Source organism: Lissotriton helveticus, chromosome 12, assembly GCF_964261635.1.
Source record: "Lissotriton helveticus chromosome 12, aLisHel1.1, whole genome shotgun sequence".
NCBI lineage: Eukaryota > Metazoa > Chordata > Amphibia > Caudata > Salamandridae > Lissotriton > Lissotriton helveticus.
The window spans coordinates 74,053,941-74,081,520 of record NC_136073.1 but is presented as its reverse complement, the minus strand read 5'-3'; the positions used below and the strand labels follow the sequence as shown (position 1 = coordinate 74,081,520).

The 27,580-nt window shown below is 45.7% G+C and overlaps 1 protein-coding gene across 2 annotated transcripts in view; it reads left to right on the top strand.

The window, feature by feature from the left end:
* DNAH2 (dynein axonemal heavy chain 2) overlaps positions 1–27,580 on the top strand; it is a 3,497,426-nt gene that overhangs the window by 522,696 nt on the left and 2,947,150 nt on the right. For both annotated transcript variants that reach the window (XM_078670326.1, XM_078670327.1), the window contains one exon: positions 10,961–11,175. In XM_078670326.1, coding sequence (XP_078526452.1) covers positions 10,961–11,175 — 215 coding nt within the window. The remainder of the gene's footprint in view (positions 1–10,960; positions 11,176–27,580) is intronic.

The following is a 27,580-nucleotide window of genomic DNA, read 5'->3' as shown; positions in this document are numbered from 1 at the left end:
TGTAAGACGAATGACCACCAAAGATGGAAGATGCAGGAGAGTTGACGGTGACCTTGTCCTATGAAAGACCAGGAGCCGTTAAGACCCTTAAGAGGACCCACAGGTCGAAGGCACATGGTTCGCAAGAGGACCTCTAGCAGCTCACCAAAGATGCAGGCCCATGTTGCCGAGTATGCGGTCAGGATGAGGATCTTGGCAGGACAAGATGCTGGAGGATGGAGCTTCTTGGAGTCCGAATATCTCTGGAGAAGAGAGTCAACAAGCCATGGCAATGGCAAGTTGACGCGGTGCACAAAGGTGCTGTTCCAGCGGTTCCGACGAGGGATACTTGCCTCAAACTCTGTGAGATGACCGTGCAGGGCCTAGAAGGAGTCAAAGAACTACCACCTTTGTTGCTGGACCTTTCGAAGTCCGGAGTACGTCAGTAGTAGCAGGTCAGTCAGCTTAGTTGAGGCGCCTGCAGATGCAGGGGAGTGACTCCTTCACTTCAAGAGAGATTGCTTCGGGTGTCTTTGATGCCCACTGGCCTGGAGAAGAACCTGAATGAAGAACAGGCACAGACGACCCAGAAGACTGGCAGGAGGTCGAGAGCAGGAGCAGCAGGAGTCTTCCCATATGCAGTCTCGGTTCCCAAAGCGAAGTCCAACAAAGTCCACAGTGCCCAGACGGTAGAAGTAGAAGTGGTTTTGGATCTGAATCTTTTCCCACGATGAATCTGAAGAGCCACCATCAGGTAATCTCTCAAGTACCCAAAGGAAAGGATTGGAACAATTCAGGGGTTCCTCTGGGAGGGGCTGGACGGAGGGGAGGATACTCCCATGTCCTTTGTCCATTTCTGCACCAGAGCGGTAGCCAACGGCTCCCTGAACTTGTATGCAGGGGAGCCGAGTAAACCTATTGTTCTACCTTGCCCTGCTCAAGCCTGGGTCAGCAGCAGGAGGGCAGAATCTCAGTCTAGTAGCAATCCAACCAAGTGCATGTTTAAAATACTTAATGATTTTAAACTCAGGAAATTTCCCACGGCCTCTATGATCACGTCTAAGCAGCACTGTGAGGACCTTGCCACCTTTTTTGTAAAAAACAAAAGTGGAGACCATATATAAGTCCTTTCCTCTGGCTCCTGTTTGTCTCAGCCCTGGATCCAGGCCCCCTACCATTCACACTCTTACTGCTTTTCCTCATGTTGTTCAGGATGAGCTCCGTCGGCTCTGCAGCAAAATGAAATCTGGCTCTCCTGTAAACTCTCTCAAGCCGGACCAGTTTTTAAAATCTCTGTCTGTCATCTTGGCCCCTCTGTGCCAGTTGATTAATACCTCTTTCTCCACAGCAACGGTTCCAAGGCCATGGAAACAGGCAATGGTAGTCCCCCTTCTCGAAAAGCTATCACTGGATCCAGCAAAATTAGAACATTTCCGCCCAATTTCTCTTCTACCATGGGCAGCTAAAATCGCTGAGGCACACCTTAATACCACCCTTACAGCGTTTTTTAATATCAACCGCATCCTGGATCCCATGCAGAACGGTTTCCGCCCTGGGTACAGTACGGAGACAGCGCTCCTTGCTATGACCAACATCTGCGGACCGTTCTAGATGTGGGTAACACTGCTGCACTGATCTTGTTAGATCTCAGTGCCACGTTCGACACTGTATCCCACCAGATCCTTTTAAATCATCTGGAGGAGGCAGGAATTGGCGGTTCTGCCTTGGAATGGTTTAGATGTTTCCTCTCTGAAAGAACTTTTCAGGTGTCTGCTCAGCTTTTCCTTTCACATGTCCAGTCTATTGGCCAGGGTGTGCCACAGGGCTCTGCCCTGAGTCCCGTCATTTTTAATTTGTACGTACAACCTCTGGCAGTGATATCCAGGGACAGGGGTCTCTCCATTGACTCTTACGCCGATGACATGCAGTTGGTGGTGGTTCTTGCTGACGATTCTACGCAGGCTGCCCCTAAATTTAGGAGCGGGCAGGCGGCGGCCGCGGAGTGGATGACCGCTAACTGCCTCCAGCTCAATTCTAATAAATCGGAGGAGTTGTTGGTGGGGAACAACATCAAGCTTTGGAGTGAGAACTGGTGGCCTAACACTCTAGGGAGCGCACCCACCCCTAAGTCGGTAGTGAAAAACCTAGGGGTATAGATGGATTCAACCCTCAGTTTTCAGGACCCCACCAAGAAAATAGCAGGCACGTGTTTCGGTCTACTACGGGGATTGAAACCCCTTCTGGGGTATTTTGACCCGCCCACCAGACAATTGATTGTCCAGGCGGCCATATTGTGAAGGCTTGACTATGCCAATTCACTTTTTTGGTGGGCTAATAAAGCAGGGGTCATGCGCTTACAAAGGGTCTAAAATGCGGCTGCCAGAGTTCTTCTTGGACTCCTGAGAAGGGGCCTCATTTTGGGTGTAATCCGATGATTACACTGGCTGCCTGTGGCCAAGCGCATAGAATTTAAAGCTCTCTACCTGGCCTTCAAAATCTTGAAACTCTCTTCCCCTTGTATTCTGACCGATGTATTGGTACCGTACACACCCACGCGCCACCTGCGCTCTATAGGGTCATTCCTGGCTCTTGTCCCGTGGGTAAAACGTCTACATGCCGGGGAACGATCTTTCCGCTGTCTAGCCGCCAAGCTTTGGAATTCCCTTCCCCTTCATATTTGCCGTCTGGAAAACTACTTGATATTTAGGACGGCAATAAAAACTCATCACTTCCCCTCGGTTTAGGCTCTAGTTTTTAGTCTGCCTGGAGTCAGCGCCGGGACGCCTCTTTGCTGAGGCAGCTGTTGCGCTTTACAAGTTGAACAAACATAACATAACATGTCTGTTGTCTGCAGCAGCACTAGCTTGCTGTTAGACCATGAAAGGCTGGTACCGAGAATACAGGGGGACTCCCTAGGGGACCTCCCCAATACATAGGATCCTACATCCAACACTGGAATCAGTGCTGGAGTAGGATTCCAACATGTTTGATACCAAACATGACCAGTTTTGGTGCAGCCAATATATAGTTTGACATCTCGTAATTGACTTAATGCCTACTATATGTATAAAATGGCTGCTCGCACTCGCACTTGCAAAGCCTGGAGAATTGACTCCTCAGACATAAGGAAACGTATATCTGTTGTGAGTGGTGCTAGCGCCAGCTCACACAGCCTACACTGGCAGGCCTGTAGTCACAATTTGAATGGTCTCGCATGTGTGGTATAATACATGATGCAGCCCATGGGATACCCCTGGTGTACCTATTCCCTGTGTACCTTAGTACCATATACTATGGACTTAGAAGGGTAAACCAGTAGCTAATTAGGAAGGTAACAAAGTACTTACCATAATCCAATTTAGGGGGAGAGCACAGTGACTGGGGTCCAGATTAGTAGGATCAGATTAGTCTGAAAACAGAATGACACCAGCAAGGTGGGGTAACTATGAAAGCAGATCCTACTTTCCTACACTGTTCTTGGGAGTTCTAGTCTTTGTAGAGGCAGCAGTCCTTCCTCTAACTTTTTGAGGTTGCTGGGTTGCAGGACGAGTCGTAATGTTTTGCAGGATCTTCGAGGGCTGCATACAAGCTGGTACGTCTGAGCCAAGTCAGTGGGTGTCTTCAGTCTTCATCTGCTGTACGGCTCTGGGATGTCCTCTTTCTTCGTAGGTTCTGTGGAACTCAGGATTAAGGTTCAGGGGTACCTGTAAAGAGGGTCACACACAGCTTCAAGGTAGATAAGTAAGTTGAATTTATTCAGCATACATGGAGAGACCTCCAGCTCCTTCTCCAGTTTCTTCTTACTGATATAATCTCAAGGCATAACATTCTAAGCACCTAGCAACTAACAAGAGTTCTATGAATACAGGTGCAGATGCATTGAGCATAGATCCCAACACATCTCCCCCATTGCAAATAATAATAGAAACACAACATGAACAAGATAATGCAGTTACAAAGAAAAATAATATACATTAAGGAGCAGAACACTTCGCAACATTACCACAGTTCCAAGCAGAACCATCTGACAAAATTAAAACATTTCTTTTGACAGACCTGACTTGCAAAGGTTGAGAGAACTTGCTGTCCCCTTTAACAACAAATCCACCCTTCTTTGTTACAACCCAATCACCCACATTGAAATCATTTTCACGTACCCTCATCCTCAAATTATACGACAGAGTAGAATTACTCTGCTGTTTGTCAACGCCATGCTTCACTCCTTTGCGATCGACCCACACACACTCCCTGCTTCTCAACCAACCTGGAACCTCCTTGAGACCAGGCTCACGACCTTTAAGGGAAACAAACGGTGAAACACCAGTAACCGAGTGCGGAGTAACTCTGTAGGACCACATCATTTTCTTTAGTTCATTAGACCATGTTAAACCATTTGCAAGAGACAATTGAATATTTTCCATTAACAACCTGTTCACTCTTTCCACCAATCCATTTGCTTGTGGCCTGAATAATGCCACTCTTTCATGGCAAACTCCCATACCATCCAGGAACTCCTTCATCTCCCTAGAAACTAATTGCACACCGTTATCCGACACTAAAGTTTTAGGAATCCCTTCACTTAAGAACGCCCTCTCTAGAAACCCAATAACTCTTCTAGTGTCAATAAACTCAGTGGACTCCACCACAAACCATTTGGAATGATAAACCACTAGTACCATCAAAAACCTGTTACGCACGCCCAGTTTATGAATTGGACCCAAAAAATCTATGGCTAATTTCTCCTACGGTTGTTCTGGAAACTCAACACAGTGAAGGGGAGGTTGTCTGACCACTTTGGTCTTGTCGCTGCTTGCACATGCATGACAATTCTTTACAATTTCATCTATTTCCCCATCCATACCTGGCCACCAATAAGATTCACAAACTCTCCTCTTCGTCATGTGCCAAGCTCATAATTTTAGTTCTAAGACTGCAAGGTGGAACCAATCTACTCCTACGCCACAATTTTCCTTCCGCAACACTTAATTCTCCTTCCACATTAAAGAAACCTTTTAACCGAGCATCACTACAAGACTCTTTCGACCAACCACCAGACACATTATCCATAACCATTTTTAATAAATGATCGTCATTCATAGCACTTTCCCACTCGCCTTTATCAAATGCCAAAATTTCATTGCAACTAGCACAAAATTCATCACCCACAAAGTCTTCAGACACCACATCAACTGGCATCCTAGACAAATAATCCGCAACCACATTTTTCCCACCCTTGACGTATTCCATATCAAAATTGTATTCTAAAACTGACAAAATCCACTTCGATATTCTTGGAGTAACATTACCCTCAAGGCCTCTACCACCTTTAAACAAATGCACCAGGGGTTTATGATCTGTTCTTACCCTAAATGGTAAGCCCCACAGAAAATACCTGAAATGCTTGATACCCCAGGTACAAGCGAGAGCTTCTCTTTCAATTACCGAATAAGAGGTTTCCGCACCTTGAAGCCTCCTGGAAGCAAATCCAATGATTCTTTCAACACCATCGGAAATTTGAGTCAACACTGCTCCAAGTCCCACACTACTTGCATCTGTGGTTACCAGAGTTCTTGCACGAACATCAAAATGACCCAGGGTCGGTGCATGCAGTATACCATCTTTAACACTCTTAAACGCCTCCTCACAGCTCTCACTCCATTTGAATACAACACCATTCTTCATCAGCAATCTTAAGGGTTCCACAACATTCGCAAAACCCCTGATAAATTTCGAACAATATTCGGCTAAGCCTAAAAATGATCTAAGCTGATCTTTACTAGTAGGTGTAGGAGCATTGTTGATCGCAGAAACTATGCTTTTTTTTGGTTTAATTCCCAGACCAGATATTTCATGACCCAAGTAGGTCACACAGTCACGTTTAAGTTGGCACTTTTCCCTTTTTATAGTTAATCCATTCTTTTGCATACGTATTAAAACCTCTGTTAAGATTTTATCATGGTGTTTGCAACCTTTGCCAATAATCAGCACATCATCTTGAAAACACAAAACATTCTCTACACCAGCTAAAATTTTCTGCTTTACTCTTTGAAATACTGCAGATGCAGATGCTAGCCCAAAAGGCATCCTGCAATACCTAAAAGCTCCTAATGGAGTAACAAAGGAGGTAAGGTGACGTGATTCCTTATCTAAATCTATTTGGTGATACGCAGCCGACATGACGATCACGCTAAAGACTACGCCCCCACCCATTGCACTCAGCATCTCAGATATGTTGGGTAGTGGTTGTCTGTCTACCCAAATATTTCTATTCAGGTCGCGTAAGTCCACACATAAACGAATCTTTGCTCCCCCGTCTTTTGGTGCGACCACAATGGGCGCAAGCCATTCAGAGGCTTCGAAAGGCTCGATTATTTTCAAATCCAATAACTTATCCAGCTCATCCTTCAAGGGACCCCTCATTAAATGCGGAACATTCCTAACCTTGTGAACTACAGGTACTGCGTTCTTTTTGAGTATTATTCTGTGCGAAAAACCTTTTAACTTACCCAGCTTCTCAGTAAAAACATCTGGAAACTTTCTCATAATATTAACTTCAAAACCATCCACATTGAGAACAGTGAAGGATGATACTGGTTCAGGTGCATTGGGATTTAAAGTAATACCTAAATCCTTTTGGTGGCGCCAGCCAAGCAGATTAGAACCTTGCTTGGTCAAGTAAACTCTTCCAAACACCTTCCTAGAAGAAAAAGTTATTACCATCCATTTCAATCCCAGAATGTCTATGGTTTTGCCACCGTACCCCACAGCCTTGATATCTGGAGCCTCCCAAGAAGAAAGATCATTATTCTCTGCCCAAACGTTGATGTACATGTCTTTAGATAGTAACGTATAAAGACTTCCAGAATCAATTAGCATCCTAACATCCTTAGATCCAGGATGCTTAGGATCTCTGCAGTCAAAGCCAATCAAACTATGCGGCTTCTCCAGCTTATCCGTACTTTCAGTAGGAACATCAATCAAACACACAGCATCATGAGGAGAACTACTCTTCTCATCAACTCCATCAATACATAACATAAACTCTTGAACATTCTCACAGCAATCATCAATTTCACGAACATATTGAGATTTTAGATTACAAACTTTGGGTAAATGTCCCCTCTTTCCACAGTTTCTACAAATAGAATTCCTCGCCATACAACGTGTGCTAGAGGCTATATGACCAGGAGCCCCACACCTATAACATTTCAATTGGCGAAAATTTCCCTGTTGTGAAGAAGTTATAGGATTTGGATTAGGACGAAAGTTGTTAGGAGATTTACTATAAGACTTGGAATCAAACTTTGCTAGAGGTTTTGCGACCTTCGTTTCATTAACGCTAGTTTGAACAAGAGAAGATTTTTCATTGACTTCAGATTGTTTTGTAGAGCATTCTTTGGATGATACAGTACTCGTGCATTTGTCCATTTCTTTGATCCACAAGTCAGTATTCTCAAGTCCTTTAGCAATCTGGATTGCTTCTTCCAATGTGCAATCTTTTATGAGTAACTTTTCTCTAACCCTTTTATTATTAGTGCATCTCACGATCTGGTCACGAATCAAAGAATCATTTAAATCCTTAAACTGACAATTGATAGACAGTCCCCTTAGAGCCGCTACGTAGCTCGCTATGTCCTCATCATTCTTTTGCGCACGACAAAAGAATTTATGTCTTTCAAGCACAGTGTTAATCTTAGTCATAAACCTTTTTTCAAGCATTTGCATGCTCATTTCATAGACGTTGTTCGGTTGACCATTTCCAATGCCCAAAGAAATTTCAGGCAAATCTTCATAAAGCCTTCTGCCCTCTACCCCCAAATTATGAAGAAGAATTGCTTGCCTGCGAATTGGTCCAAATTTGTCTGAACCTGTTGCAAGAATGTAAGTTAGAAATAATTTTTTCCACTCCTTCCACGGTATGGTTGGCTCCCCAGGAGTTGGAAGAAAGGCTGGAGGAGTAGCAAAAGTTTGTTCAGCCATGTTAGTATAATACACTACAAAAATAGAGCACTTTTACACTCACAAAAAAAATTATTACTGTCACTCTAAAGGCTCAATTGCATAGGGTCGATTTAAAATGAATATACACTGTTTGTTTATTACTTGCCACAGAAATGTATTGTTGGAAGGTATTCTCGTGTAGGAGATCAATGTCCGTCGTGTCGCTTGCTTAATATGTTGAAAATCAATGCAGAAAGCCAATGCACACCGGCTTCTTAAGCGCTCGTTTACAGAAGACAAACGCGCATGAAGAAGTAGACCCGCGTTACTAGGCAACGTGTAAATAAAGATGGCTGCCAGCGCAGGGTCACGCAATGTGAAGACGCGATGACATCAGAAGGTCATCGAACTTCAATGACGATGAGCACAGCTCCGCTGCACACTGATTTCAAGACTCCAGCTCCGGGTTCGGAAGAGAAGCTGAGAAACGTCACGATGCAGGTTCTAAAGCGGAGCGTGACAAGTAAGCGCGGGACAGTTGAAATTTCGAAGAATGCAGTAGAAGATTAAAGATTTTTTTTTTTGAAGTAAAGTTCGAAGTCAATGAATACCAAAATCACCAACACTCACATGGGGGTAGCGAAGTAGATTCCAGAAAGGCAGAAGTAGATTCCAGAAAGGCAGAAGTATATTCCAAAAGGGCAGAAGGAGTAAATGTATACTACCAGCTCCAGGTAGTATCATCCAGGGATGAAGGTCAGAAGCCGTGCGCTATACAAAAACGTTATAACATAACATAACAAGTACTCTGTTCCCTGCCAGAGTATGTGCGCCTCGTCGCCAATGTAAAGAGGGTCACACACAGCTTCAAGGTAGATAAGTAAGTTGAATTTATTCAGCATACATGGAGAGACCTCCAGCTCCTTCTCCAGTTTCTTCTTACTGATATAATCTCAAGGCATAACATTCTAAGCACCTAGCAACTAACAAGAGTTCTATGAATACAGGTGCAGATGCATTGAGCATAGATCCCAACAGTACCCCTAAACACTAGTTTTAAGGGTGTTGATGGTGTCAGAAGGTAGTAGCTAATGGGCTACTTACCCTTATGTTGATGACGCTCTTTGTATGTCCACTCCGTCTGGGGAGTTTGCATAACCCTAACCCTATTGGCTTAAATTCTCCAAACCAATACAGTGTATTTTCAAAGGAAGGGGTCATGTCAGCTCAGGACAGGGGTGGTCCTGGCTGAGTGGGGACACACCTCTCCTGCTCACTAATTTTCCAGCCGGCCTTACTACCAAAAGTGGGGCTTGGTCAGAGGGGCGGGCATCTCCACTAGCTGGAGAGGCCCTGGTCAGCATAACAAAGGATGGGAAGTCTTTGAGGCTTATCTTCCTTCAATGCTGTTCCTGCTTGGGGGTAGGTGTGAAGCACCGCCACCCACAGCAGGCTTTGTTTCTGACCCACGAGAGCAAAATACTCCCATCTCAGGGGGTCAGAAACATGTCTAGATGTGCAGACCAGTCAGGCACAAAAGAGTAGGTTGGTGGGTCGGTAGGTTTGCAGGGGGCACCTCTGAGGTGCCCTGTGTGTGCATTTATTAATGAAGCCAGGACTGGCATCAGTTTTGGCCCATTAATCTGAGAGGTTTAGTACCAAACAGATGGGAATTCAGGGAGATCATCGTGTAGCTGTGGAACTCGTAGTGACAAACTCCCAGCCCATGTACTCAGTATGGCTTTACCTTGCATTTAAAATGTCTAAGAATGGACCTAGACACTACAGGGGCATATCTGCGCATGCAGTTATGCCCTCACAAAAGGTATAGTGCACTCTGCCCTAGGGCTTGTAGGCCTGTTGTGGGGGTGACTTACCTATGCCTCTTGTAGTACTGGTAGGCCTGGCACATATGGATGTGTGCAAGGTTGACTCTTCACTTTCATCTGCACCAAAACATGCAGGCTGCAGTGGCAGTGTGAATGTGTTTGGTGAGGTATCAATGAGGGTGGCACAATACATGCTGCGGACCTCAGAGACCCTCACAATGCCCTTGTTTTCACTGGTAGCTTTTAAAAAGGATTTATTTGTAGGCCAGAGGTGCGCCAATTATAGAACAAAGGTACAGTTTTGGAAAGAACACAGGTACGGGGAACCTGGTTAGCAGGCACCCTTTGCACATTCAGTCAAAGATGCATCAGAGTCAGGCAGAAAGTGGAGGGGAAATGTATTAAGTGAAGAAGTCCAAATCGTAGATAAGGTGGTAGGTTCCAAGATGTACTTTATTGTATTAGGTTCCAGGTAGTAAATAGATACATTGGTAAATTGTAGTAAGATGGTAGATACAAGTTAAAGCTGTAATAGTAGAAATAGCCCCACCAGTTGCAGACTCCCTGTCTGCTCAACCTCACATCTACAACTGACACTCTCCCCAAGTCCACACACCAACATTCCATGACATCATACAGCATTCTCCAGTCATGCAGGCTGAACAGAAGGGAGAGTATTGGTGTAAGGAAAGAAGAGAAGAAATAACCTTACAACAGTAACCATGCCAAAAGAGATACTTTCCTACTGTCAGGTCTTGTGTGCAACATATCAAGGGTTTGATATTCCAAGTGCTTTGCTAAGACTGTTTGTGGTGATGCCACAGAATATCATAGGAGTATGTTAAGCACTCAGGGCTGGTGGGTTTACAGTGTTACCGGTCATTAATGTAAGGTTTGTAGTGGTATGATTTTTATAAGGGAGAATGTATTGAAATTAAAATAACAAATTTTAGGTTTGCTTGTTACTGTGAAAAGGAATTAAGGTAGAGCTCTTTGGAATCTCAGATTTGGTTATAATTCCCATTCTTGTTTATTTAATCTGCTGTTGTGACTAATTTTATTGTAATACTCCTTTAAAGTGAAGATAAGAGTCAACACAGTATTTGTGAAAAGTGAAGCAACAACTGTGCTGCAGTGTACAATGCATTATAAGAAAGCTTCTTCTAAAATACATGTGCCATCCTTTGTTTTCTCTCCTTTTCATCATGTAGAGTCTTTCAAATGCATTCTTCCTACCCCACATTGGCATAGGGGAAGAAACTGTGGAGGAGTACCATCATCTGGCACAGGTCTTGGAGGAGTTGGTGAGGAAGATGTTCACTGAATGGTCGCAGGCCGTGGACAAGCATGCTATGAAGCGCCTGGACTCCCCCCTGATAATGCGAAGTCAGGAGAAACAAGGCATGCTGGACGTCAACTTTGACAAGTATGTTAGCTTTGTCTCAAGATGCCAAATGGTGTGGGGGCTCCAGGCCATACCAGTTTCATAATAAAGCATTAAAAGGTATAGCAGGTTAGTGCTGTAGCCAGCTAAGCCTCCTGTTTTCTCTGCATGTTATATTATCTTGGCTGGTCAACACCCTTGTTACTCCTCCGTGTTCCTTCCAATACCTATATGGGTTTAAGTCGCTGCTTGGCAGCAGTTATCTGCAGTTTCTTTGACAATAATTCTTTCAAGTTGGATATCATTAGTCACCGCCATTTTTTAATAACCTTTAAAGCTTAGGAAACACTGCTGCAACGTTATCAAAAAGTAACTCTCCCACCTCACTCTGGGTCTGCCACATGCTGATATACAGCTTATTATTATTATTATTTTTTACAAACTAGGGCATGGGCCTAATTTTTTTTCTGCCACTTGCCACTATTGCAGGATTGGCCAAATATCCAAGGTAGTTGCTTAGACTTAATTCCACCTCATGCCTCTACCTTCTGCCACCTCACACTTCCTGCCTCATTACTTCACTTTAGTGGGCTCTTTTTCTTCCTGCTTTCTCCCTCTAACACAATTTTGTTACCTTTCTTATCCTCCCTTTTTTCTCTCTTTTATGTGTTTTTCTCTCTTACTGTTTGTCAGTCTGATGATGAAAAATAAGTCCTACTCAACAAAAATGCAAGCACCGACACAAATTAAAACTTGTTTCAACCCAGTGAGTTTCTGTTACCTCAATGCTTATTTATCTGCTTTACAGAAAGGATGGGTACTGTCTCCATTGTGGGTTCTATTTAGCTGACTTATAATTCTTCCCTTTGCTTTGGATATTTAATATTTCCTATGCATTTGAAACCGGTTTCTAAAATTGTATATCCTGTTCTAAAGTATTTTGCATTTGTGATCGACAGTCTCTTGGCTTGAGTCGTTTAGAAAAAGTTGTTGGTTTTCTGTAATTGATTAGGAAAGAGCAGCCTTAAAACACATGCTTATATTATATATGTAAGCTGTGAAAGAGTTCATGTAGCTACTGAAGAATCAATGTAGCAAAGGTGAAAATATTTTTAGTGAACAGTCAAGGGTATCCAAATAAAGTACAGTATGAACAATGGCAGGGCAGCTCACCTATGGTTACATTGCTCTGCTGTGTGCAGAAGTGTAGGAGTCTGACCAAGTATATGGTGCACACATATTTAAGTGAAGCACCCTGCACTAATCCAGACAACCTTTATGGTGATTTTAGTAGTTTTAGACAACAATAGATAACTCTCTAAGTGGTAGCTCTGGAGAGCAGCCTTCAGGCTTATTCCAGAAGGAGTGTTAAGCAGCTTGTTTTACCAGGCGAATCATGTAGAGTAGGTTAAATGAAAAAGAACCTCACAGTGTATTTATAAAAATAGTTATATTTATTAGACACACTCACTAGCACATTGGTATATCTCCTACCTGTAAATATCAACACAATGCACACAATATTTCAAAACCAGAACAGGTAAGACGCGCAAATACACAGTGGTCTCCAGGGGGAGACTAGACCTTATACCAATAAAGTGGAGTGCGAACTGCGACCAAAGTTGAGACTTGGCCCAGACGACTTAGAAGATCTGGGGACCCAAGGAACCACCCAAGGTAAGTACCCAGAAACCCCAGGTAGGCTGTGTGCAGAGTGGAATTACAGACTTTTACTCTATGCAAGTCAAGAGGAAAGTCGCAGTTGCAGTTTTTAAGAAGAAGGACCATTGCCAGTGAACCCTGAAGAAACCTGTGGAAGATGGAAGGTAGGAGATTCACCCCACCCATGGATACCCCAGGGACCAGGATACCTACACCAAGGAAGCTGGGTGCATAGGTGCAAAGTGATGTTGGAAACTGAATCTGTCGAAGAAGATGAAAGAGTTGGGTGGAATCCAAGGTTGGATTCTTGAAGAGGAGTACCTGCAAGCAGAGGGGACAGAGTCTATGCAACTAAGGAGTTACCAGGAGGCACAGAAGACCAATGACCAGCGATGACGGAAGATGCAGGAGAGTTGACGGTGACCTTGATGCTGCAGCTGTGAGACCAGGTGTCATATACAAGCTGCCCCACATCGGAAGGCGAGAACCAGGTGGTCAGTTACCGGCAGGAGCACCAACAAGCTTTGACAGCAACAACAGATGTGGAAATCGAAGAAAGTGCAGTGTCTGGACCAGCAAGGTTCGGGGAACTCACCCAAAGCAGGAGAGTCGGAGCAGGCCCCGAGCAAGCAAGGGAGCCCACTGGAGCCATAGAAGACCCTCAAGAGGACCCACAGGCTGAAGGCACAGGAGTAACCAGAGGACCTCGAGCAGCTTCCCACGGATGCAGGCCCACTGTGCAGACGATGCAGTGAGATCAAAGATCTTGGTAGCAAGAGATGCTAAAGGCTGGAGCTTCTTGGAGTCCAAAGATCTCTGGAAAAGAGAGTCAACAAGCCTTGGCAACGGCAAGTCAACGCGGTGCACAGGGGTTCTGTTCCAGGGGTTCAGACGAGGGATACTGGCCTCAACTCAGTGAGAAGACAGTGCAGTCCTCGATGGAGTTGCAAAACCACCACCGGTGTTGCTGAGCCATTCGAAGTCCGGAGGACGTCAGGAGCAGCAGCCCGGTCAGCCTAGTTGCGGTGCCTGCAGATGCAGGGGAGTGACTCCTTCACTCTAAGGGAGATTCCTTCGGGTGTCTTTGATGCCCACAGGCCAGGAAAGGAACCTGGATGAAGCACAAGTACAGAGGATGCAGAAGATTGCAGGAAGACGAGACTAGAAGCAGCAGGAGTCTTCCCAGATGCAGTCTCGGTTCCCAAACCGAAGTCCAATTAAGTCCAAAGTGCCCAGATGGAGAAGTAGAAGTGGTTTCATATCTGAATCTTGTTCCACGACGAATCTGAAGAGCCATCCACAGATAATCCCTTAAGTACCCTAAGAAAAGGGTTCGGATGATTCAGGGGTCCCTCCCAGAGGACAGAGGGGAGGCTACTCCCATGTCCTTTTCCTTTGTCCAGTTTTTGGTTTCAACTGGAGTATGCTAGGAGGTCACCAAACGTACCCTTCAAGGCTCGCTATAAGGAAGGGGCGTTCCCTTCCTAATAGCGATCCTACAAGCCATGTAAGAAACACATGCAGTTTAACACCCTCTTTAAGAGGATGGTAAGGCACTTGCACACGGGAATGGGCCCCCAGAGGACCCCCTGCGCTTTGGGAATGCATTTGCAAACATTTTTCAAGAGCAGGCAATGGTCCCTGGGACCACTGTCTGCCCTTAAAAAATGAAACGAAAACGTTTCATTTTTCTTTTTGTAAATGCATCCAGTTTTCCTTTAAGGAAAATGGGCTGCATTTAAAAATAAAAAAAAGACTGCTTTATTTAAAAGCAGTCCTAGACATGGAGGTCTACTGAGCCCAGCAGGACACCCTCCATGGGAGGGCCAACCATTCCCAATGGAGTCGCAAATTGCGTGTCCCTCATGAATATTCATGAGGCATGCAATTTGTGACCCCATTGGGAATCGCAAACAGTGTCTCTGACACTGTTGTACATTGCATTTAGTGACTCAAAATTTGGGAGTCGCTAAATGCCCCAGTCGTACATCTAGCCCTATGTCCTGTTTCGGGGATGGTCACACCTCCCTGTGACAGGAATCCTATTGCTCTACCCTACCCTGCTCAAGCTCAGCTCAGCACAAGGAGGGCAGAATTGTGTCTCAGGTCGGCAACAGCACTAGCTTGCAGTTAGACACTGAAAGGCTGGTAGCATGGGATCCTACATCCAGCACTGGATTCAGTATTGGGTTAGGATTCCAACATGTTTATTTCCAAACATGACCTATTAGGTTTTCAGTTTAGTGACCTCAAATATAAGGAAACTTATATCTGTGGTGAGGGGTGCAAGCACCCACACACACAGGCTGCAATGGCAGACCTGTATTCACAGTTTGAGTGAGCTCTCATGGGTAGCATAATACGTGTTGCAGCTCAGGGTAGACCCCTTGTGTAGCTATGCCCTTGTACCTTAGTAACATATACTAGGGGCTGAGAGGGGCACCAGTAGCCAATTAGGAAGGTACCAAAGTACTTACCATAACCCAATTTAGGGAGCGAGCACACTGACTGGGGTCCTGATTAGTAGGCTCCCAGTCAGGCTGCAGACAGTCAGAAAACGGAATGACACCAGCAAAAAGTGGGGGTAACAATGAAAGCAGACCCTACTTTTCTACAGGAAGGAATTACACGTTCTCCATTATTGAAACTTTCATAGATTCACATTTTTTAATCCTTCCCCGTCGTCCAAATGGGAGTCCCACCGTACCATATCAAAGCAAGAAGATTAGTAATCATAGGCTGTTATGGCCTAGGCCATGAATTTAATAGCCTATCTATGTCCTTTATTAGAAGAGACACAACTTGGCATATAACCAATCAGACGACATCACCCTCTGGAACACTCCCCGCAGAGGCTAGCTCCCTCAGATTTTCTACTGCACGTCGTGTGAAAGGAGTCTCCCTGAGCTTTGCTCAATTATTCTTCAAACCTTCTGGTTTCAGGAAACTTCTTTTCAGATCAGACAAATATTTCTATCCAATTTGACTCTTGGCCATGTCAAAACATTACAAGAAAGGATTATTCAGGCCATGTAACACCTGCTGCAAAACGAGGCTATATATTGATGACTCTCATAAAAAGTGCATCTATTGCCTGTATCCTGATCACACAGTCAAAGACTGTAAAATATGTTGCACTTTTTCACAGAAGACCCTCAGGGGCAGAGAGGGAAGACTTCTGTTGTAGTTACCGAGGATTAAATCTAAGGAAAACCCATATTTTGAGCATCAGTTTTGCTCCTTCAGAATGGAAATATCTATTTGGGGCATACCAGTGCAATGACCGACTCAAGAACTGAGGTCTGGTGCTGTGAAGTGCCCTGTAAGTAATGCAAAGAACCTTAAACATATTGTGACTTCTGACAGGGAGTCAATGCAACTTCTGAAGGTCTTTTCAACCGATTGAAACTTGGGAATCCCTAGCAGAAGCCTTGCAGCATTATTCTGAATCGTTTGAAGCTTACGTAGCTGCTTCTCGGGCATGCCAAGGTGGAGCCCGTAGTAATAGTCCAGTTTGGCAAGTACTAATAATGTAACCACAGTTTTCTTGCTACCTTCTGGAATAAAAGGTAGGATTTTCTTAATCACTTTAAGTAAAAAGAAACTAGATGAGGAGATAGCATTGACTTGTGCCTCAAAGTTCAGTTTCTCATCAATAATCACACCCAAGTTCTTAGCCTTGGGAAGTGGAGTAGGTGCTACCCCAGTTCATCCGGCCTCCAAGTCTGTGATCAGCTTGGGGAAAAGTTGCCAAAGAGGACTATCTCAGTTTTTCCTGAGTTCAACTTGAGGAAGTGTGAGCTCAACCACGAGCTGACTGCCGACATGCACTCCCTAAATCTTTTGACCAGCGGCATATTGTTTTTAAAAATAGGCAAGAGGATTTGAGTGTCGTCTGCATAAGATGTTAGAGCCAAGCCGAAGGATCTGATTAATGCTGCTATTTCTGACACATAAATATTAAAAAGGGTAGGACTCCTTGAAGAGCCCTGTGGAACCCCTCCGGGGAGCACCAAAGAACGGGATTCATAGCTACTGAAGGCAACTGATCGTATTCTACCAGATTCATTAAATTCTTTATTTCGGCAAAATTTTGCCATAAAAGATTGCACAAAATACATACATAAATAAGTAAAAACATACCAATCTTACTGGTACACAATCATTTAAACACGATTTAAAAATAATAAAAAACGAACACATGCCTGCATGGTTGAGTGTACTACCACTAAATCTTATAACATTCATGTTGCTACCTTTATCGTTACAGTTTTAGACCTTTTTTCCTACGGGCAATGTAAACAGAATGTAGGAATCTACTAGCACTAAGGACAATAATTTGGGAAGTGTCAGATTTAATTATTCTATATGCCAAATTGCATGACCTAATACCCATATGGTTACACAATGGTTTAATCCACTTTTTTCTGGCTTGGGAGTGTGAACCTCATCCTCTTTGTAGTTTCCCTCACACATTATACAATTTTCACTTGCCACATGAGTTTCATCTTTATTTTTCCTAGACCAATATACCATTGTAGAATTAGTCATAAGGTTACCATATCTAAACTTCATAAATAAGGTCTTTGCAAGTGGGGGCTCTACTTCATCAAGGAACACCTCGAAAAGAGGTTCATCCTTAAAAGTTACAAAATGTTTCACTAGAGTCCCACATCTAGTCCCATTGATTAGTTGATTATTTATGAAAGACCAGAAAACCTTTTTCACCGTGATTTTTGAATTATAAGGTAGCCTTTCCGGATACTCCCAAAACTGTGGAAGGCCTAATTTGGAAAACCATGTTTTGACATGTTTAAGCCAAATAATGGAGTTCAGTAAATCTAAGCCCGTTATTTCTTGTAGACCCTTCCTATAATCAGCCAGTTCAGGTGTCAGCCAAAGTCTTACCCAGAACATTAAGGGCCTAAGGATGGAGTAGTGGTCTGTCCTCTTAAAGTTCAAGTCCAATTGGAGAGGCACTAAAGCAGTACTTGTAGGGGCCCTTGCGATACTTCGCATGAATTTATTATCCATGATGGCAAAGGTATCCTTAGCCGATGGCCCCCAAATCTCAGCTCCGTAGAGTGCTGCTGATTGGACTTTGAACTTAAAGAGCTCCACAACAGGTGTCACTGCTTTACTTGTACTTGTGTTTTGCTTACTAAGGATCGGTTTAATATTTTGGGAAAAAATCACCTTATTTTTTTCTATTTGGGGTTTCCATGTAAATTTAGAATCTATAGCAACCCCCAGGTAAGAAAAGTGGTCAACTGTTTCCAATTTTTGGCCATCTAGTACTAAGCACCCTTTATCCGGTCTACAGGGGTTTAAGGCCATGCACTTTGTTTTATTTACATTGATTTCCAACCCCTTCTTATCACAATATTCACTAAAGGAGTTAAGTAGTTCCTGGAGACCTTTCTTGGTTTGCGAAATTAGGATGGTATCATCCGCGAAAAGTAACGCAGGCACCCTTTCTCCATTAAGTTTGGGAGAATCATTCATACAGCCCTCCAGGTGTACAGAAATATTGTTCACAAAAAGGGAAAATAACGTGGGGGCCAGGACGCAACCTTGGCGGACGCCACGTTCAATTGGTATATTATGGGTCAATTCGCCACTGGGACCCCATCTCACATTGGCGAAATTCCTGGCGTGCAACTCGATTATTTGAGCCAAAATGCATCCTGGCATCCCGGCCTCTTCGAGGGACCTCCAAAGGAGGTCTCGTGGCACTAAATCAAATGCCGCTCTCAGGTCTACGAAAGCGACATATAAATGCCCTTTTCTGATGTGAACGTATTTCCAGTAAAGGCAGCAGAACCTAAATACCTGATCAATAGTGCTGACCTTACTTCTGAACCCAGCTTGGAATTTTGTAAGTACCGTCTTCTCTTCCAACCAATCACTTATACGGGTTAGTATATGCCTTGAGTATAATTCCTGCAGGATGTCCATTAAACTGATCGGTCGGTAATTTGAGGGTTCAGACCGATCACCCTTTTTAAAAATTAAAACAATCTCGGCTCCCCGCCAACTATCTGGGAAGTCGCAGTTACTAGACAAAATGTTAAATAAATAGTTTATATAGGGTGCCCAGACCTTTGTATCGTGCTTATACAAATCCCTGGGTATTTTGTCCAGACCTGGCGCTTTGCCACTTTTCAATGCACTAATTGCCATCTCTGTTTCTTCAATAGAAAAGTCTAGACACTCAATCGGGGGTGGGGCCCATGGTGCTTTTTCACTACACTTGTCTATAACACTGTCAAATTTTTTGATATAGAGTCGTGAAGTGGTTCACCCACGTGGATTCATCCAGGTATATGTCTTTCTGATAGATACATCTGCCGTGTGGTTCCTCACCTTGTGAATACCCCTTGCGTCAGCAACATTCGGAAATTCTTTTTTTCGTAGCCTCGCGCCGACGTGGACTCCTGACGTCATAGAGACACGACCTCGCTCGCGACTCCGCTGACGTCACCGACGCCTATAATAGGCCCACGCCGGCGTGATGACATCAGTTCCCTTTTTTCCGCGTCGTCGACGCTAACGGTTATCGGGAATCTCTGTAGCCAACGGATACTTTGTTGCCTATATTGTTACCTTTTCCTGTTTCTCTGTATCCTATTCTTCGAAGATGTCTTCTAAAAAGACCGGCTTCAAACCTTGCAGAGAATGTGGAAAAATGATGTCCATCACCGACCCTCACAGCGACTGCATCTGGTGCTTGAGCTCGGACCATGATGTGGATGACTGCTCTTCGTGTAAGAAGATGAACCCGAAGGCCCTGAGAGAGAGAGAGGCGAAACTCTTGGTAGCTAAGATGAAAGCTGGAAAGGAGAAGTCGTCGAGGTCTCGTTCTCGAAGGGCGAGGTCGAAGTCAAGATCGAGGTCGAGATCTGGTTCTCGGGGGAGGTCATCCTCGAAGTCGACTTCTGGACATGTTTCGAAGAAGAGGAAACATAAGAAGAGGAGACATGAGTCCCGACGTCGTTCTGGTAAGGAGTCGAGATCGAGGTCGAGGTCACCGAAGAAGGTACGTTCGAAAGTGGTGACTCTTGATGTTTCGGATCCAGAACCTGAAGGTGAGGCCTCCCCTTCTGAGTCGCGGGCGCCGTCTCCGGCTCCGACTCCGGCTCCGAATCCGTCTCCGAATCCATCTCCGGCGCCGTCTCTGGTCCGAGATGAGGAGGAGCCTCTTGAGAATGAGGGTTCCGCGCCCTTAGGTGAGCCGAATCCGAACGCTCCTCAAGACAGGCCTGAGGGTTTCCAACCACACTTTCCTACCCCAGGCCAAGACCCATCTGCGTTTCTCAACGCAATGTACGGAGTATTTTCGAGGGCGTGGTACCCCTCTGGTGCACCTTCGGGTCCCATGGGTCCCTTAGCTTTTAATTTAGGAGTCCCTCGCTCCTACCCTCCGGCTCCGTTTATGCCTTGCATGCCGGCTCCGACGCCGCTGTGGCATTTTCCGGCTCCACCGAAGCTGTCGACGCCGGTTCCGGCTTCGCCTGCTCCGAGTCGTCCTCGAACACATCCCTCTGAGCCGTCGAGTTCGATTCCGACGTCGATTCCGAATCCGTCGGAGCCGGTGGTGGATCCGGTGGCAAAGCGTGTCAAGATGAGATCCAGAAGAGAGACTCAACGCCTTATGGATGAAAGGAGGTTTTTGGATTCACAATCTGACATTGAAGAGGGTGAGTTGGATGAAGATGCTTTTGAGGAGTTGGCAGATGCAGGAAGCCTGGATTTTTCTCCAGAGTGGGAGTTACCCTCAGGCTCTAGTACTCCTTCTAGGGACGTTCAACCCTATCATTTATTTATGAAGAAGGCTGCCAGTCTCCTTAAGTTGACTTTGCCTACAGCAGAATTCAAGTCTAATATCCTGACTGAAGTATTACATTCTCCGAGTTCAGTGGTGGAACCTCTTCTCCCTTTTAATGATGCTCTGACAGAGCCCATTCTAGAAGTGTGGAAGAAACCTTTGTCGGCTACGGCTGTATCTAAGAGTGTAGCCAGAAGATACAGGGTTGCCCCTGAGGATCCTGCCTTTTTAACCTCTCACCCTTCACACGAGAGTTTGGTCATTCAGGCGGCATGCTCCAAAAAGAACGTTAGCGCTTTCCCTCAGGTTCCTTTCGAGAAGGAAGCGAAGAAGCAGGATCAGGTGGCAAAGAAGTCCTTCTCCTCTGCCAGTATGGCGTTAAAATCATCAAATGCCACTTGCTTGATGGGGAGGTATTTCCACGCACTTATGGACACTTTGCGTGTTCTCGTTCCAAAAGTTCCTGATGACAGCAGGAAGGATTTTGAGGAAGTCATCTCTGACGCTCAAGCGGCGGCTCGCCAGGTCATTCAGAGCGGCCTGGATACTGTAGACTCTGTGGCGCGCATTATGGGCACTGCTGTCGCTACTAGGAGGTCCGCCTGGTTGAAATCTTCTGACTTTTCGGCTGATGTTCAGGCGACATTGTTAGATCTTCCTTTCGATGGTTCAGGCCTCTTTGGGAAGAAGGCTGATGCGGCCCTTGAGAGGTTTAAGGATAGCAGAGCGACTGCTAAATCTTTGGGTCTTCAGATGAGAGGCTCTTCAACTGGCAGAAGATTCAGGGGTTTTGGTCGCTCTTCCTTTCGGAATTTTCGGCAAGGCCAACAGCAGCAGCAGCAGCAGCAGCAGCAGCAGCAAAACTCCTTGTATAGGACATATAGGGGAAGGAAAGAGAGCACGTCCCCGTGGACGTCAGGCCTCTTCCTCCTCCACTTCCTCCAACCCCCCTGCCCCTGAGAAGCAGCCCTAGATCCGACATTCAGGATCATGTGGGTCCGGTTGGGGGCCGGCTTACCCATTTTCTACAGGATTGGGAATCGGTTACATCAGATCTTTGGGTTCTCAATCTTGTAGAAAATGGGTATGCCCTTCCCTTTCGGGAATTCCCTCCCAATTTCCCTCCTTGCCAAGGGTATTGCTCCGAGGAACATCTGTCTCTTCTGCAGGAGGAAGTGTTGACTCTGATAAGAAAGGGTGCGATAGAGGTGGTCCCAGAGCAGGAAAGGGGTCAGGGATGCTACTCCCGGTATTTCCTGATTCCGAAGAAGGATGGCAGACTTCGTCCAATCCTGGATCTCAGGATCTTGAATCTCTATCTGAAGCAGGAGAAATTCAAGATGCTCACCCTTGTTCAGTTCTTCAGGCGCTGCAAGAAGAAGACTGGATGGTGTCGCTCGATTTGCAGGATGCTTACTTTCATATTCCAATCCTGAAGTCGCACAGGAGGTATCTCCGTTTTACGGTGGGATCGCAGCACTACCAGTTTGCGGTCCTTCCGTTTGGACTTACTACTGCGCCTCGAGTCTTCACCAAGGTGATGGCAGTGGTGGCGGCGCATCTCAGGAGATCAGGAATTCCAGTATTCCCTTATTTGGACGACTGGCTGATCAAGGCGGAGTCGTCAGAGAGAGTGCTCCATCATCTGCGAGAGACAACCCAGTTGTTGTACAGGTTGGGTTTTTCGATAAATGTGCCCAAGTCTCACCTGGTGCCCTCCCAGCGCAACCTGTTCATAGGTGCCATACTGGACACAACCGTATGTCGTGTATTCCCTCCCCCTCAAAGGATTCACGACATACAGGAGATGATTCCTTTATTTTACAATGGAGCGGTTGTTCCAGTCCTGAAGGTCCTTCGCCTGCTCGGTCTGATGGCTTCATGCATTCTGTTGGTCAACCATGCACGCTGGCACATGAGGGCGCTCCAGTGGTGCCTCCGCAGGCAGTGGTATCAGCACAACGGAGATCTCAGGGAGTCAGTGAGGATCTCCAGAGACGCTGCAGCGGATCTGTCTTGGTGGGGCGTGGAAGGCAATCTGTCACAAGGAAAGCCTTTTCAATTGCCTCAATCGGTGGCCACAGTGATAACGGATGCATCCACTCTCGGGTGGGGTGCTCATCTGGGGGATCTGGAGGTCAAGGGCCTTTGGTCTCCAGAGGAAAGGTTGCTTCACATCAACCTTCTAGAATTGCGGGCGATTCGTTTGGCGCTCGAGGCCTTCCTCCCTTCCCTTCGCGGTCGGTCGGTTCAAGTCCTGACGGACAACACGACCGCGATGTGGTACATCAACAAGCAGGGAGGGGTAGGGTCGCAGTGTCTCTGCAGAGAGGCTCTGCGTCTCTGGTCCTGGGTTCAGGACCATCGGATTTGTCTGATGGCGAATCATCTGGCCGGAGTGTTGAACGTTCGTGCAGACAGTCTCAGTCGGCAGTTCTCTGCCGACCACGAGTGGAGGCTTCACCCGGAGGTGGTTCACGACATCTTTCAGATGTGGGGGACTCCTCGGGTGGACCTGTTCGCCACTCAAGAGAATGCGCACTGTCTGTCATTCTGCAGTCTCCAGTATCCGATGCAAGGAGCCTTGGGGGATGCGTTTCAGTTGAGTTGGAGAGGTCAACTCCTTTACGCGTTTCCCCCATACCTTTGATTCCTCGGGTTCTGAGGAAGATTCGCCAAGACCGGGCCCAAGTCATATTGGTCGCCCCGGATTGGCCAAGAAGGGTGTGGTATACAGATCTACTCCACCTCTCCTCTCACCCGCCGCTCCGTCTCCCTCTCAGGGCAGACCTCCTCTCTCAGATGGAGGGGCAGGTTCTACACCCCCACCTCCAGACATTGCACCTTCATGCCTGGAGATTGAACGGGGCAACCTGATTTCCTTTTCCCTCCCGCCTGACGTTGTGGATGCCATCCTGTCAGCCAGGCGTGATTCCACTAAGTCCATCTATTCTTAGAGATGGGCGAAATTTGTCTCGTGGTGTGGGGAAAAGTCTATTGATCCATTGAAGGCCCATTTGTCTAATGTTCTCCAGTTTGCCCTTTCTCTGGCGCAGCAGGGGCTTGCGGTTGCCACGGTGAAGGGTTACCTTTCGGCGTTGTCGGCATTTCTCTGTTTGCCTGACCAGCCTTCTCTTTTTAAGTCTCCTGTGGTCTTAAGGTTTTTGAAGGGTCTTACTAATAAGTTCCCTCCTTCACCTTTTATTGTGGCTCAGTGGGATTTGAATCTTGTATTGACTTTTTTGATGGGTGCTCCCTTTGAGCCTCTCCATAAATGTCCCATGAGGCTTCTTACCTTTAAGACAGTCTTCCTGGTTGCAATAACCTCGGCAAGGAGGGTTAGTGAGCTTCAAGCTCTTAGTTCCAAGCCCCCTTTCCTGACCATTCATGCTGATCGAATGGTTCTTAGGACCAGGGCTGCTTTTCTGCCTAAGGTGGTAACTCCCTTCCATCTAGGACAGTCCATTACCCTTCCTACCTTCTATCCTCCCCCTCACCCTTCTAAGGAGGAAGAGAGACTGCACCGTCTGGACCCTAAGAGGGCGGTGTCCTTTTACTTGGACAGATCCAAGGACTTTCGCTTGGAAGACCAGCTCTTCGTTGGATTTGCTTGCTGCAAGAAAGGAAGGGCGGTCCATAAGAGAACTTTATCGAGATGGATTGTCCTCTGCATAAAGATCTGCTACTCTTTGGCCGGTAAGGAACCACCAGAGGGTATAAGGGCTCATTCAACTAGAGCTAAGTCTTCGACCTCAGCATTGGCTAGAGGTGTGCCTTGATATTTGTAGAGCGGCAACTTGGTCTTCCCTCCACACTTTCGCGAAGCATTACTGCTTGGATTCCGAAGTGAGGAGGGAGGGTCACTTTGCGCGCTCTGTCCTTCAGGATTTCCTGGTTTAGAAGAGTGGACACCCTCCTCCGGGAGTGGGGACTGCTGTGGGACTCTATTCACAAGGTGAGGAATCCACACGGCAGATGTATCTATCAGAAGAACAAGTTACTTACCTTCGGTAACGCTTTTTCTGGTAGATACTATATCTGCCTGTGGATTCCTCACTGACCCACCCGCCTCCCCGTTGTCCACTCTTCTATGCCAGAGTTACTGTAATGTAATGTATTTATATTTTGTGGTCAAGGAATTGTTTAAATTACTTTCCTGCCTTTGCTTAACACTGTGTGTTTTGCCTTGAGTATTGTGTACTATGTATACTTGTATATTTCTACTGTCATTGGTCCGTCCGTGTGCCTCGATGGCACAGAAAAAAGGGCGGAACTGATGTCATCACGCCGGCGTGGGCCTATTATAGGCGTCGGTGACGTCAGCGGAGTCGCGAGCGAGGTCGTGTCTCTATGACGTCAGGAGTCCACGTCGGCGCGAGGCTACGAAAAAAAAGAATTTCCGAATGTTGCTGACGCAAGGGGTATTCACAAAGTGAGGAATCCACAGGCAGATATAGTATCTACCAGAAAAAGCGTTACCGAAGGTAAGTAACTTGTTCTTCACAGCTCTCCCTACATGCTCTCATTGGCAACCAACCTCCAGAACCCTACAGTATCTTTCGCTTTGGCGGCCGCCAACATTTCTGCCCAGCTCGCCTCCTCCCACACCTTCCTTGAAGTCATCTGTATGTGCTTGTACACTTCGCTAGCTAATCTAACGTCAGCTTGGCTTTTATTTTTTATTGCCATCATAAGCTCCCCCTTAGCTAACCTACAAGACTTGCCATACCATGCTTTGCTATGTGACAGATTCCTTACATTTTGCTGCCTCATCCTTGGCATTTTTGTCAGTAATGTTTTCAATGCCATGACAAACTCCTTATGCAATGCAATAAATTGTTCTGAAGTGTTGGGTAAAACATGATACCCAAATAAGGGTGCAAAGGTTAACTCAAATTGTGAGTAAATTGCAGAGAAAATGTTACCATGTTCTAACACATGTGACCACTTTAAGGCTCGCCTATTGTTACTGACCAGTATTTCGTCACAAGAGACAATTTTTTATGCCTCTAGTGATGGTGCATCCCTATTCTCCAAAAACAGGAGTGGATCTAATGATAGTTCCATAGGATAGTGGTCACTCTCTAATCTATCCTTCACCTCAAGATCAACCATATACTGCCAGGTGGATAATGAGACAACTACAAAGTCTAGATTACTTTTGGTGTGGGCTCTTGAAAAGGTATTTTTTTTAAAAACATCTGAGGGAAGGCGGCCATTACACGCCCTAAGGCCATGTTCAGCCGTCAACTTTACTATTTGTACTGCCGAGGCAGAACATTTCATAAATTTAGTATTATCCAACCGAGGGATGTTGTTGGCTTGATCTTCTTCCTCAAAAACATCAATTAGCCCTGGGACAGGTTCAAAATTGCAGTTTAAGTTACCATCTATTATAACTGCTTCTTTACCAACCGTCCCCATTTATTTTATTTTTGACATTTGTAGAGCGCGGCGAATACCCTCAGGCGTCTCGACGCTAACAATTCATCTGTTTCCTACTCATAACTAAAGTCTCATTGGTTAAACAGCCATGTCTTTAAAAGTTTTCGGAACTGGTGGAGTGAGGAACTCGTCCTGATGTTTTGAGGAAGAGTATTCCATAGTTTGGGCGCGGCCACTAGGAAGCGGCGGTCACCCCAGGACACTGTTTTTGATCGTGGGATTGCTAATTGGTGTAAGGTGGAGGAGCGAAGCTGTCTGCAAGGTATATAAGGTTTCAATTGGTCCTTTAGAGAATGCGGTCCTTGGTTGTTGAGTGCCTTGTAAACTATACATAAGGACTTAAACTTTATTCTGTTTTGGATCGTTAGCCAATGAAACTGCCTTATTGTTTCTGATATGGATTCGAACTTAGAAGTTCCAGACAGCAAACGTGCAGCCGCATTCTGTATTGACTGTAACTTTTTTGTGACCCTGACCTGAGCATTAAGAAATAGACCGTTACAGTAGTCTAAAGAAGATAAAACCAAAGAGCTAACCAATGTTTTGATTAGTGCCTCCGGAAGAAAGGGGCGAATCTTTCTAATCATTTTCAGTTTGTAATGGGCCGTGGTTGCAACTTTGTTTGCATGGTCCATAAAACTGAGGCCTTTGTCAAAAATGACTCCCAGATTCCTGACTTTAGCTGTCGGAGTAGGAGGTAAACCAAAGGCTGCTGGCCACCAACATGATGGCCATGATGGAAGAAGTGGTCCAAAAATAACTACCTCCGTTTTTTCTGAGTTGAGCTTGAGGCAGTTAGTGGCCATCCATTCTCCTATTTGCAGCAATCCATTTTTAAAATTTTGTGCCACTTGTCCTCCATCACCCTTGATGGCCAATACCAACTGCGTATCGTCAGCATAAGATGTTAGGCTCATCCCATAAGCTCTGATGACATTAGCAAGGTCCGACACCTAGATATTAAATAGTGTCGGACTAAGGGATGAGCCTTGAGGAACCCCGCATGGCAGCGAGAGTTGCGCAGATTGGAAAGGTCCAAGGGTGACCGCTTGAGTTCTGTCAGCGAGAAAGGAGGCGAGCAGGTCTCTGGCAGAGTGACAAATGCCCAGCTTTCCGACACGATCGACCAAGATGTTATGGTCGACCGTGTCGAAGGCTGCTGATAAATCCAGCAGTACTAAAATTGCAGTGCCACCTTGGTCCCGGATGGCCCTGACGTCGTCAGCTGCCTTAATAAGGGCAGTTTCTGTCCCATGATATCTCCGAAAGCCAAATTGTGAGTCATCCAGCAGTCGGTGTCTCTCGATGTAGTCTGAAAGTTGGGAGTTCATGGCCTTTTCAGCCACTTTGGCTAAAAAAGGAAGACTCGCAATTGGCCTATAATTTTTCAGTTCATTTTTATCTCGGCAGGGTTTTTTCAATAGAGGTTTCAATAAGGTGTTTTTTAACAAAGTCGGGTATGTCCCTGAAGACAGGATAGAATTACAGACTTGTGTCAACACTGGTATTATG